The following is a 13,035-nucleotide window of genomic DNA, read 5'->3' on the forward strand; positions in this document are numbered from 1 at the left end:
CTCCCATAGGAATGCATTGGGATATATGTGTCCATGATAGTTCCTGATAGGTGGGGAGTGCAAGGGGGAGTTTGGTATGTGCAAACTCGAGAGGATAAATGCTGTGCAATGGTGTGTGCAGATTTATTGTGACTGGTGGAGAAGTGCCACTTTTAGAAGTGGCATGTCTGTGTGCAGTGTGATGTGAATTGCCTGTCTGGCTTGTGAGTGACAGGTGCTGGCTGGTGTGCTTGGTTCCAGGAGCCAGGATGGGTGTGCCCGGTGGTGAATGGGGAGATCTGCATGTAGATGGGAGGGAGGAGTTGCACCTGGGACCTGAATAGGGCTGTGCCTTCCCTCCACCATGCTGGCTCCACCCCCTGTGGTGCGTCTGATGTCCCTAGCCTGTCCAGTGAAAGGGAGAGAGGGGCTGAGCAAAACAAACTGCTCAGGAGCTCCCCATAACCAGTTACAGCTGGTTCTCCCATTGCCTGCACCTTGTAGACAAAGGAAAATGTCATATAAATATAGGGGCTGTTCTACTTTTGGGATCCTGATTGCTGCAGGGCATGTTGCTGCTGGGGCCAAGGAGGACTTGCCAGGAGGGCTGCCTCCCTGGGCCCAGCTGTGCCCTGGAACCTTTTTGGCTGTATGTCCTTGTTTGGGGACTTTGTGCTTTGTTCCCTGCCTCAGGACTTTGGCTTCCTCTAGCGCTGCTGGAAGCGCTGCCTCTTGATGGCCCAGCAGAGGAGGAGCGGGGGCTGCACAGCGCGATGCTGCAGCCCCCTTTGTGAGGGATTCCCCCGAGATGGCCTTGATGGTGTGCGGGTGCCCACCCCACGACTTGGGCCTTATTTGTATATTTTCCTGTGCAGGGGCCGACCCTGTGACTTTGCCTGAGTTTTTATTTAAATTACAGTGGGTGCCCACCCCGCATCTCACCGCCGCACCCCGAACCGCTTTCCAAACGTTGCTGAGCCGCTGCAAATGTGACCCGGAAGTCAGGCACCCTCGTTGGGACATGGGTGTGGCCTCGCGAGGCCTGAGGGAAGTCCCGGGGAAGCTGGGAGCCGGGTTGGTCTCTCGAGGAGGGAGGCAAGGAGAATGGCGGCTGGTCGGCAGGGCTCCCGTGAGCGGAGGGAGCCGTGCGGCATCTGGAGGAGTTCCTGGGTGTAGCGAGGTGCAGCGGATCCCCACAAGGCTCTCAGGAGTGAGAGAGCCCCGCCCGCTTCCACCGCCAAGCGAAGCACTGCTGCCGCCTGGAAAGGAGTTCCGGTGAGAGGAGGCCACGCGACGGAGGAGCCTTCTGACCAGAACCGGTGAGTGGGGCTCCATGGGGCAACGAGTCTTGAGTAGTGAAGTAGCCGTGGGACACAGAGTCAGAGCGGCCCTGGTTGTACAGTGGGCCGCTCCAACGTGGCGAGTGTTACTTAGGGGGCCAGAGGAGCCCGGGGGCATTTTAGTTAGTGGCCCAGCCTGATGCCGAGGTTTCACAGCGGTGCCGCAGTTGTGGCCGCTGCCCCGATGGGCATTTATATTTCCAGAGCCTATGCGCGGCTCCAACATTTGGGGGCACCTTTGATTATTTAAGGAGCCAGTGGGCTCATGGGGCATAGTTGGTTTCAGAGCCAGAGGGCTCCAACGCTCAACATGTTTATCTTGAAGAGCCAGGTGGCTCCACAGTTTGGCGCCACTATTTCAGAGCCAGATGGCTCCCCCCGTGAGGCGCAATTTGTGAGAGGACCAGAGGTGGCACAGAGGTGCCAGGCCTTCCTCCAGCTGCGCAGCACTTAGTGCCAGCTGAATCATTTAGGCCCCATGTGAAGGTTCTCAGCTGCCCAGCAAGTAGTGGGTAGCTGCAACGTGTAGGTTTGTGCAGATGGTGCACCCTTGACTTTCGCTGCCTTGGCAGCGCGCCCTGACATTCTGGACACAGGGTATTTGAGCCCCTTCTTGGAGATGGCCAGTTGGCCAGGGGGACTGATAGATGTATAGGGCGCAAGGCCCTAATGTGATTGATGTGCTCATGCAATGTGTTGCTAGGAAATGTAATGCATTTAGTATGTTTTACGCACCCTGTTTGATACCTCTACAAATGGTTTATGCCTATGAGGTTATTTTGCATTTCTTGTGGTTATGCTAGTGAGATTATGTTTCACTATGTGAGGTACGCCCCTAATGTGAGTTATACTTAGGAGGTAGGGCCTAATGTGTTTAGACTAGCGAGGAGATTGCATAATGAGTTTATGCTGGTGAGGTTGGGAGTACAGTGATTACCAGTGGTTACTGGTTGTATATTTATGATCCATATTTATTCTGCTATGTGCTGATCCTGACAGTGGCCCACGTGGCCCTGTAATTTGTAAATAATCCCTTGTGAATATTGCCCATGCCAGTTGGCACAGTGTATGTTATGTGTTTACTATTCTAATGTGTTATGAGAATACAAAGGCTATTTTTATATAACCTTGTGTGGAGTTCCTTTTGTAGTGTGCCTGGGATGTTGTTGCTGCGTGCGTGCGCAAATGCTTTACACATTGCCTCCGGGATAAGCCTGACTGCTCGTGCCAAGCTACCAAGGGGGTGAGCAGGGGTTATCTTTGGCGTGTAACTCCCTTGCCCTGACTAGAGTGGTGGTTTCAGCCTGGCTTTGGCGCAAGCCTTAGCCAACCAGAAATCCCATTTCTAACAGTAATCTTGTAATTTTCTTTTGCAAGAGCTATTTCTTGTTTGGTACCCTTTTTATGGCAACTAGTAGGCAGTTCTTGCATGCCTACTGCGTCTACTATACAAGCAAGGTAACATTTTGTGCAGTAACAAAATCAAAGTTTGCCATATACGTTGTGTCCAGTTTAGAAAATCTTTTAAAAGTATTTCATATATTTGTTTCTGGATGTTGGGGTTTGATACAATTTTCACCAACTTGATGTTTTGCCTATTATTTACTGTCTGAATTGGGCTGAAAAAAGTCAAGAGTGTCAGGTTTGAACTCCTAAACATAGGTATCTTAAATTTTGCACTCAACGCCTGATGGTCAATATCCAGTCTTGGTACAATCGCCAGTCCACTAAAGATGGCCATAGTGCATGGTCCAGCAATATGTAATCAATGTTGCTGGTTATAGATCCTCTTCTAAAGGTTGGATGTGGGGGTGGGGGGGAATCTGATCTGGTGTTATCATTAACTACTCTACGACCATACTCAACAATCATATCTTCCAACGGTACTGCCACCACAGTTGTCTTGGATGCAGCTTGATCCAGAGCTCCTAGTCTGCATAGTGCATCAATAGTTCCTATAATCTGGTCTACTTTTGTTTTTAAGGTTGAGCAAAACGGGCGGGGCCGCGTCGGCCGTTGGACGCGCTCAGCACTACGAAGGTAGTGCTCGTGACGTCCAACGGCCGACGGCAGCACTTAAGAGGTTAATCCAACATCAGCCAGCCTAAAAGGCGACAAGAAGCTTTTACTGACGAGGACATTATTGCATCAACATAAAATGTTAAATGACCACTTCTAAAAACTGTATCGACCGCCCTAGTCTCCTGGAATAAGAAAATATAGTGACAATCAATAAATTTCCCACAGGGTCATAAAGTTTAGTTCTGACCCCAGCTAAGTGTCCTGTTGGTAGCCTAAGTGAGTCATTCTTAATGACCATGTTCCTCGCTCTATATAGATTTGTAGCATGATTCTGAGGTACTGTTGCAACAGACTTTGAATCACTGATGGTCCTCCCTCTTTTGCCCCTATCTTTTGAATTAAGGAATGGCTCCAGTCCTAAAATTTCCGTGTGTTATATCTGGGGGCCTCTAGGTGGCAATGGGATTCACCTTTGTCCAAATAGCGCCCCTTACTTCTAAGTCAGGATAAGGGGATTACACTCCTAAATAACCCCTGCTCACACCCTTGGTGGCTTGGCACGAGCAGACAGGCTTATCTCAGAGGCAGTGTGTTAAGCATTTGTGAATATACACGGTAATACAGTGAAAACACTACAGATGGACACAACACAGGTGTTATAAAAATAAGTATTCTTTATATAGACTGAACACAAGACCACAAACGACAAAAATCCACAATACTATACTTAAAGTTGACTTAAAGATGATAAAAGTTGCTTAGTTCAAGTTGATGATAAATGCAACACAGTTCTCGACAAAGTAGAGATGCGTTGGTTCCGTGATCCGGGGGAAATGCGTCGTGCCTCAATGCTTGCGCAGAGTAGGAGATGCATTGTTATCCTTACCGGTGCTGGGTTGGTGGGTAGATTCTCGGCTTGCGGCCCGTTGCGATATGCATGATGGCGCCTTGATGCGATGCAACGATCCGCATGCAAGGCGAGAAGGTGGCGCCCTTGAGGCGACGATGCGATGATGATGCACAGACGCCCTGGCAGCCTTGCGACGACTCTGTACTCTGGAGCCGCGACAGGCCCTGTGACACTCTTCTCTGGTGATGCAATGGCGACTCTCTCGATGGCGGCACGCTTCTCCGGTGATGCGACAGCAGGCAGCTTTGATGAAGACACGCTTCCCGGGAGATGCGGCGAAGGCACGCTTCTCCGGCGGTGCAGCGATCTCAGCTGCGGCGGCGACACGCTTCCTCTCGATGCATTGCGCTTCCAGCTCCCAGCAACACGCAAATGTCTGTGGATAGAATTCCCAGCAAGGAAATTTGCAGGGGGAGCTGGTAGTGAAGTCTTTTGTCCCTGAGACTTCAGCAGGAGGCAAGCACAGTTCAAGCTCTAGAAGAATATTCTGTAGATGATGAAAGTCCTTCTCCTTTCCTTGGCAATGAAGAAACTACTGCAGGCCAACCCAGCAAACAGCACACTGGCAGAGGAGCAGTCAAACTCTTGCAGCTTCCTTGGTTCTTATCCTTGGCAAAAGGTTTATTGTTCCAGAAGTGATCTAAAGTTCTTGGGACTGGGTCCCAATATTTATACCCCAACATCCTTTGTTCTCTGAAGGCAGAGAGGCCTCTGCCTAGTCCAAACCAGTTCCTGGGCACTTTGTTTTCTTTCCTTCCTTTCACAGTGCAGGGCAGTGACATCAGTTGCCCCACAGGAGGTGGAGCCAGCACAGGGGAGGAAAGGCACAGCTCTGGAGCACTTTTTTGACAGGTTTCCTCCTCTCCTTTCACAGTGCAGGGCAGAGACATCTGATACACCACAGGAGGTGGAGCCAGCATTGTAGAGGGAAGGCCCAGCCCTGTTCAGGTCCCAGGTGCAACTCCTCTCTCCCATCTAGATGCAGATCTCTCTATTCACCACTGGTCTGCCCCAGCCTGTCTCCTGGAATCCCCAGCCCTGTCACTCACAAACTCCAGACAAGGAATACACAACCTAGCAGAGGCAGGCCTGGACAGTTAGTCAAGAAAATACCTACTTTCTAAAACTGGTATTTTCAAACACAGAATATTAAAACCAACTTTACTAAAAGATGTATTTTTACATTCTGAGTTCAGGCATACTAAATTCTAATTTCTACCATGTTCCCTGAGTCAGTTAGGATTATAAGATGTAATAATCCAACTGCCCATTCTGGCCTATGGAGAACAGGTAGCCTTGCAATAGTGAAAAATGAAAATGGCTGTAATTCACTAATAGGACATGCTACACCCACCAGGGCATGTCCTACCTTACACTTACAGTGCACCCTGCCCTTGGGCCTACCATAGGGGTGTCTGATATGAAGCAAAGAGAAGGCTTAGGAACTGGCAAGTGGGTGCACTTGCCAAATCAACATGGCAGTCACAGACTGCACACAGGCCTTGCAATGGCAGGCCTGAGACACACTTTACAAGCTGCTTCTGTGGGTGGCACAACCAGTGCTGCAAGCCCACCAGCAGCATTTGATTTATGGCGAAGACAGCGAAGATAGCAGAAGATCAAAAGATGATGCATCGCGAACACTTTACTACATTGACCAGAGTCCTTAGGGGCGACACCGCCGGTGTGTGAGTAGTGTGCAACCCCACCCCCATTTACTTGATTTACAAGCCCTGGGCACACATGGTGCACTGTACTAGGGTCTGAAAAGTAAATCAAATAACCCATTCATGGAACCACCAATTAGTACATCAATTTAACATAGGGAGCACGTGCACTGTGGCACTGAATAGCAGTGGCACAGTGCCCAAAGCATATAACCTCAAAAACATATCAAAAACAGAGAAGGCAATACGACAAAATGGAAGGGAGACTCACACAAATGATGCCAGGTCTAACACTGTTATATCATTCTTAAGCTGTGTTTTGTTGCTTGTTGGAGCCGTCAAACCTAGATAAAGTCAATCGATCTCAGAGAGGGTGTGTGCAGGTTAGAGAACTCATCTGAGTTATGTGACTGTTGGGCAAGTACTGGCAAGTTGTGGCGTACAGGCCTTATACTATTTTCTTGCATGTTTGGGATATTCAACGTAAGTTTTATTTGGGACTTAATAGCCGGCCTAAAACTCAACTCCAGTATCTTTAGCCCTTCAGCCAGATCATTAGTCTTCAGTTTCAGCCCTATGCTGTCAAAGTGGCTCTGTTCAACACTGAAGCGTGTCGCCTTTAGAATATCTTCCCTACAGATGGATCTGCACCTTTCACATGTTTCAACCAGTGGATCACTTTATTGCCATGTGAATCATGAGATTCACATTCATCTTTTGCAATTTTAGGGACATTTATCAGTAATATGTCATTTGTTGTGTTTATGGCCTCTGAGGATGTATTGTTACCTAGGTGGCTAGAATGTCTGTACAGCTTGGGGTATAAGGTTTTCTTTTGGACAATTAGTCTTCGGAATATACCTCCCTTCTATCAGTTCTCCTCTGTCATTATTTGCACTTGAAGGTAGCTGTGGCCTACTATGGTTGCCTATTAATACAACCTCTGTTTTGCCCCAACAAGGGGTTGCTTTATTAGAGAAAAGCTGTTTACTAGTCATTATAATCGTAGCTTGTGGGAGTTACAGTTCCTCTGGGAGAGAAGTAGAGTAGGAGGTGGGAAGGTAAAGATGTCCTCAAAATATGGTCCCTGGGGACAGTGTGCCCTTGTTTTGGTGCCCTCACACACCCTGAAAGATGTAATGCTTCATCATTGTGCAATGCTCCTCGTCTGACCGGCGCTACAATGCCCTATGGGTCCCCCGAAGGGTCCCTTTATTGGATCTTTTGAGGAAAAAAGCTGTAAGGGTGTGTGCAGGTCTGAGTGGCAGAGGTGTCCTTGTGTGAAGTTAAAGATGTCTGGAGGAGTGACTAGTAAATATAACTGGAAATAGCCCCTCTGTCATCAATAAAAAAAACAAAAGATTGTGCAGCTTGAGGGTGGTAATGGTCCTCGGTAGCTAGACAAGTATTATAACCATATTGACATGTTGAAGGTCAACATGTTTCGAGCAGTTCGTTGTCTCAGGAGGAGATCCATAGCGCTTCTTCAGGACCAATAACAAAAGGTGTAGTGAGTGCTAGTGTAGGGTAGTGGCCTCTCAATTAGGACTGATTTACACGGACCGAAGTCATTGTTGACACTTCCCATACAACAGTTCCTATCAAGGAACGCTGACCTGGCGACACTTGGTCTGATTCCCACAGACCTTGTTTCACCTTTTTCGCGCTGTGAACCTTTCCCATCACACAGGTAATCCCATAGTTGCAATCTCAGATCTGTCCCATCACAGCTTCCTTCAGGCACATTATTGGGCAATCTCACGCTGGCCTTTTCCCCTTTTTCCCCCCTGTGGTCCCTATAGGACCTTCTCCATCGCCACACTTTCTACGTGCTTTCACTCGTCCGTTGGATTTATTCCTACTACAATGATAGGTAGCTGTTTTTTTTCTCCTTTTCTTTTCTGTTCCTCATTTCCTTGTATCCAGGGCCTTATTATTTTTCCCATTGTTCTTTCATCCTGTGCAGCACTATTTGAAAAACTGTAACCATTGTCCTGATGATTACCTAAAATTGAACAGGTCGAAACGCTGTTGACAAGCCAGCGTATACCTTGCCGTTATTGTGGTCTACAGAACCATTCAAAATCAAGCACATTTTTGTATATAATTTTCCACGGTAACCTTGAACACATACTTATTTTTGAGTCTTGTTTTGTGTCGTTCACGCTGTACTGTAGTGCTGATATAACTACTTACAAATAAGAACTTATATTTCAAGTAATTTTGGTGTGGTCGCCCCCCTTTTTTCTCCCATTCTCATGTGATTTATATTCTACATGGCAGAGAATACCTTCTCAATGATATGAAGAAACATGACCATATCACCCAGTCACCAATTGAACGTCACTGACTCCCTTTCCTGCCTGTATCATTTTCAAAACTAGCTACATGATCTACAAAGGCATCATGACCAGCATACTACATTTCTAGTTTATAACCTCACTATCTCAAGCATTTCTTGGCAAACTTGCAGCCAGGACACCAGTAGAATGGAGAAGAAGAAGTGCACAAAACAATAATCTAGGTAACAGGCCTTTTCCATCTTTGCATCTATCCCCATAGCGATCAAGACTGCCATAACCTTGCTCTGCTTTAGTAAAGAGCTGTGGACATATTTTTGTAGGGAGCACAATAACACTAGATAGACACATTACTAATTTGCTGTCTGAACCCTGAAGGTTCACCTAATACTTGTTGACTGCTTCTTCTGCTTTGAATCTCATTGGTGACTTGCTGCTGTCCACCTGGATTTGTGCTAAACAAATGCCACAAACATACATGAACCCATACTGTGCATGGGTGCCTAATGAGTCCGTCAATCCATTTTTTATTAACTTATCTCCCCTAAGTTGCACTTACATGTATCTTAAAGATCCAGAACTTGACCTAACAACATGTCCCACTAAACATTACCATAGTGCTTTGTAAAATCAACCTCAACACCGTCTTTTATATGCAGGATAGAAACACTACAACCTGGTCTCCAATAAATACAATATTGTTATGCAGCCATGGCCGGCAGTGGGAGGAAATGCAGGGCGATGACGTGGGGAGGCGGTGGGGCAGGGTGGGGGGTAGTAATGTATGGATTACGGAGTTTTACAGGTAAGTAGACATTTAAATAAATAAAATAAATTTCGCAACAAAATTTGTTTTATTTATTTAAATGTTTACTTACCTGTAAAACTCCGTAATCCATACATTACTACCCCCACCCTGCCCCTCCCCACATCACCGCCCTGCATTTCCTCCCACTGCCGGCCGCGGCTGTTGTTATGTACAGCCCTCTTCCAACTTGTAAAGTGCTCGCCTCACATTACTATTTATGCATGTGGCCATCACAACACAGTAACATTCCAAAGATGCATATCCTTCAGATCCTCAGAAAAAACCTCACCAGTTTGAAACCCACGTTATTTTTTGTTAATATTCATTCTGTTGAATCTTTCATCTCCTTTAATGCATTGTAGAATTTACCATCAACGATTCCCATACTTCATACACCTTCAAATGCCTGGCAAAAGTGATTCACAAAAGTGGATCATAACAGCTATTTAACTCATGAGGATCTGCATCCACATTTATCTTTCCGAATAACAACAGATATGCAGACTCCCCCTCCCCCCACTGCATTCAAAATGTATCCCACACTCCATCTGTATTTCTGCTACTAACATTGGGGAAATAACTTCAAATAATTTAACAGGCACTTAAAATTCTCTCCAGAAACCAGTAATGTTGTCTATCATGTGTATCCACCCATAATAATGTCTAATGGCACATTATCATACTATCTTCTGCGAAGACTCTAGTTATGAAAATATCCCTGCCTCCTTCCACATTCACAACTCATCAGCCTAATTCACTTTAACATTTTCTTTCCCTAATTACTCCCTCCAACCCTAAATTCCTTCTTAACTTCATGGCATGAAAATTAATGGGGATGATTTCAGAGAGAAAGTGCACATTCTGCGCTGTTTACCACAGTTTATTGAAAAGCTTCTGCCCTCTTACATTCTCCCTTATATCTTGTTCATCTAATACATATTTAGTCACGTACGCCCATCTCCTGTATGTCAATCATAATACAATTGTGCAACTGTATCCCAGTATTCTCCCATACATGTACTACTATCTCGCCTTACTGCACTTTTGATCCAAAAATCGCCAAATACTGTATTGCAACATGCACCTCCCCCAACATGCACCACCCCCAAGACAGTGTACATGATGCCTCACCTTCCAGTACCAAAATGCCCATATTCAATTTTGTTCACTGGTGTTTAAATCCTCGCTTATCCTACCTGGCTACCCCCACAGCCTCCTGTTAGAATCTGCATTCGGAACTTTCACTCTCTACAGCTTCACTCTCTACCTGACCTGAGATTTCCCTCCTTACTAAGGATCTTCAAAGTTGTCCTCAAGCAATCTCTCCTACCGCCAGTACTCCAGAGGTTTATGTCCACGTGTATCTTTCCCTGCCGAGAAAACTTGTAAAACGTACATCATGACCTCCATAAAGACTGACTGTGTAGATGTTTATGCTCTTTCATCTCAATAGTAACTTCTCTCGATGCTCCTGATTTATGTAAACAAACCCTGTACTACCTCTCAGTAGAAAGATGTTCAGGATTTAAAATAAGTACATGCCAAAAGCATAAATAAGAACCTAGAAACTTCTGTAATTGATACCAACGAACAGGGCCACTGGGCCCATGTTGGGTTAAAACTGCACAAATGTAAGCACCTGAATGCATGAACCTATAGTGTTAAAATAAATAATCCAGATTTGGTAAACTACATGGCAAAAACAGCAAAACCAACCTTCACAACGCGGTGGGGAGCCCTCAAACTGCAGTTGTGTACTGAGTCGACAGGTCATGACTTCAGATCCAACTAACGTGAAGCCAGGATGGCACTGGTATTTCACAAAGTCCCCTGGAAAATAAAAGAAATACATTTAAAATATGTGTGTCGATTAGCAAATCGTTGTTTTTGTCTCTCATTGTTTCACCTCTTTTAGGGCCAGATGTAGGTGGCAAATACCGATCGCTAGCGTTTGTGATCAGTATTTGGCTGAGATTTGTGTGTTTATGAGTAGGTGAGTTTAACCCTAGTAGCAAAATAAGGAATCGCAAAATGTGCGATTCCTTGTTTTGGTCTGGCATTTAAGGAATCGCAAATTGCGATTCCTTAAATGCAATGTAGGTAGCACAAAAGAAAGTGCACTTTAGGCCTAAGGAATCGCTAATTACCACCAACTTCAAGTTGGTGGTTATTATCGATTTCCTGTAAAAAAGCACTTTTTTGCTTGTTTTAAAGTGCCATGTGGCACACATTCATGCCTGTGCCCCACATGTGCACACATGCACATTTCAGGGGTGCAACAGGGTCTTCTTTTGACACACTGGCACCCTTGAAATAGCTCCTGCTATTTGTGATTCCGTAATACCGAATCGCAAATAGTGAATATCTTCCCATTCATTCCTATGGGCCTCCTAGCCCATAGCAATGAATGGGTAGGTGTTCCTTATTAACGAATCTCATTTTGTGATTCGTTATTAAGGAATTTTAAGGAATCGCTAATATTGTAGCGTTTCCTACCTACATTCAATGTAGCGAGTCCTTAATAGCGATTCGGTAAAAATCGCTATTTAGGACTCGCTAAATTGAATTTACCTACATCTGGCCCTAAATGACTCCTTTGATCGGCTGAGTTTAGGCTACATTTTTCTGTTTGCACCAAAGTGAAGCATTGTTTTTTCCAAACGCTTTTGTCAAATGCGCTTGAATGCCAATAAATCTGTTTAGCAATCCAGATGCATTTTTCATGTTAGAGGCACTTCTATGGATTTAATCATGATGGATCTCGCTGTGCATATGACTTCTCTTCAAATTTGTTAGAAGCCCATCAAGCATTATGCATTGCTTTGACAGTCCAGTTGATGGACTGTAGCATATATCTATAGTGTAATTCAGCAATAATTACTGGAAGAAATCCACTAGAATGTGTGAATTAGCATTTCATGATATTCCTGTTTGAAGTGTGCTCGCTGTATGAATCTGTTATATGCTTTTCAATTTGGAAGCATCCCTTGCATACATTTGACCGGAAATAAAAGTACCAATATGTTTATTGCTCAAGCCCCCATGCCTGCTGTAGCACTGATTAATGACGCTCCACTGAGCATTGAATTTTCCGCACAATGCCTTTCAAAGTCTCTGTAGGGAAAGTCGAAAAGCGTGTCAATTTGTGTAGCTCATATCAACATTTAGAATTACATGCATAATATGCCTAAAAAGCCCGTCCTATATGGCACTGAGCGTGACTCTATCAGTGCCCCTCAATAAACTCTGCGAATTTCACCTCCACAGTGTGTGGATTTCTCTAATCCATGCAATTAGGGCAGAAGGTGGCACTATCTGAACGCCTGAAACTTAACATGGCGTATTTGTTACGTCTGCAACATACCGGGCAATTTAATTAGTTTAGTTTCAAAAACAAAAGGGAACCTGAGGGATCTCCGGTCTGATCATTGAGGATTTCATGCACAGGGGCACATTTACCAGAGTATAAAACGGATTTTGAAGTACAGTATTTGAAAGCTATCCGCATAACATTTCACAAAGGTTACCCCTTGTTATATTTCTCCCCATAAAAGCACATCCCTTGCTCCAGAATAGCTTTTTAGTGGCTCATAAGTCATCAGCGACACGAGTCGGCGGAGAGGAATCCATTTTCTGCTGGATGCCGTGGAGGTTCTCACAAGCTTCAATTGATATGCATCCCGCACAGTGTCAGTCTGAAAAGCACGTCTGCCGCAGTATGAATGGACTCTAGTTCGAAGGGCCTTTCAAGTGCTCTGATAAATCCTAGCAACCCGTAGCTTGCTTCCCCTGGGCCTCCTTTGAAGCCGTTCCTTTTTGGGCCAGAGCTATGGCCACTATCCTTTTCAATGTCGCCGAGGGAATAGTAAATGTGCCACTTAATGTGTCCTTTGTTAAACACTCACCTCACTAACTTTCCGGGCCCGGTCATTTACTGCTCTAATTAGACGTAGAGAAAAGTGTTCAACATAATAAACAAAATAATTGTTAATGAGAATTACACACAAAT

At 45.4% G+C, this 13,035-nt stretch overlaps 1 protein-coding gene across 1 annotated transcript in view; it reads right to left on the reverse strand.

Annotated features, from left to right (window-relative positions):
* The window catches only part of CSMD1 (CUB and Sushi multiple domains 1), a 4,503,734-nt gene that overhangs the window by 805,789 nt on the left and 3,684,910 nt on the right, over window positions 1-13,035 (reverse strand). The window contains exon 46 of the mRNA XM_078647516.1: window positions 10,743-10,856. Within this exon, the coding sequence (XP_078503642.1) occupies window positions 10,743-10,856 (114 nt within the window). The remainder of the gene's footprint in view (window positions 1-10,742; window positions 10,857-13,035) is intronic.

Source organism: Lissotriton helveticus, chromosome 6 (genome assembly GCF_964261635.1).
Source record: "Lissotriton helveticus chromosome 6, aLisHel1.1, whole genome shotgun sequence".
In the NCBI taxonomy this organism is placed as follows: domain Eukaryota; kingdom Metazoa; phylum Chordata; class Amphibia; order Caudata; family Salamandridae; genus Lissotriton; species Lissotriton helveticus.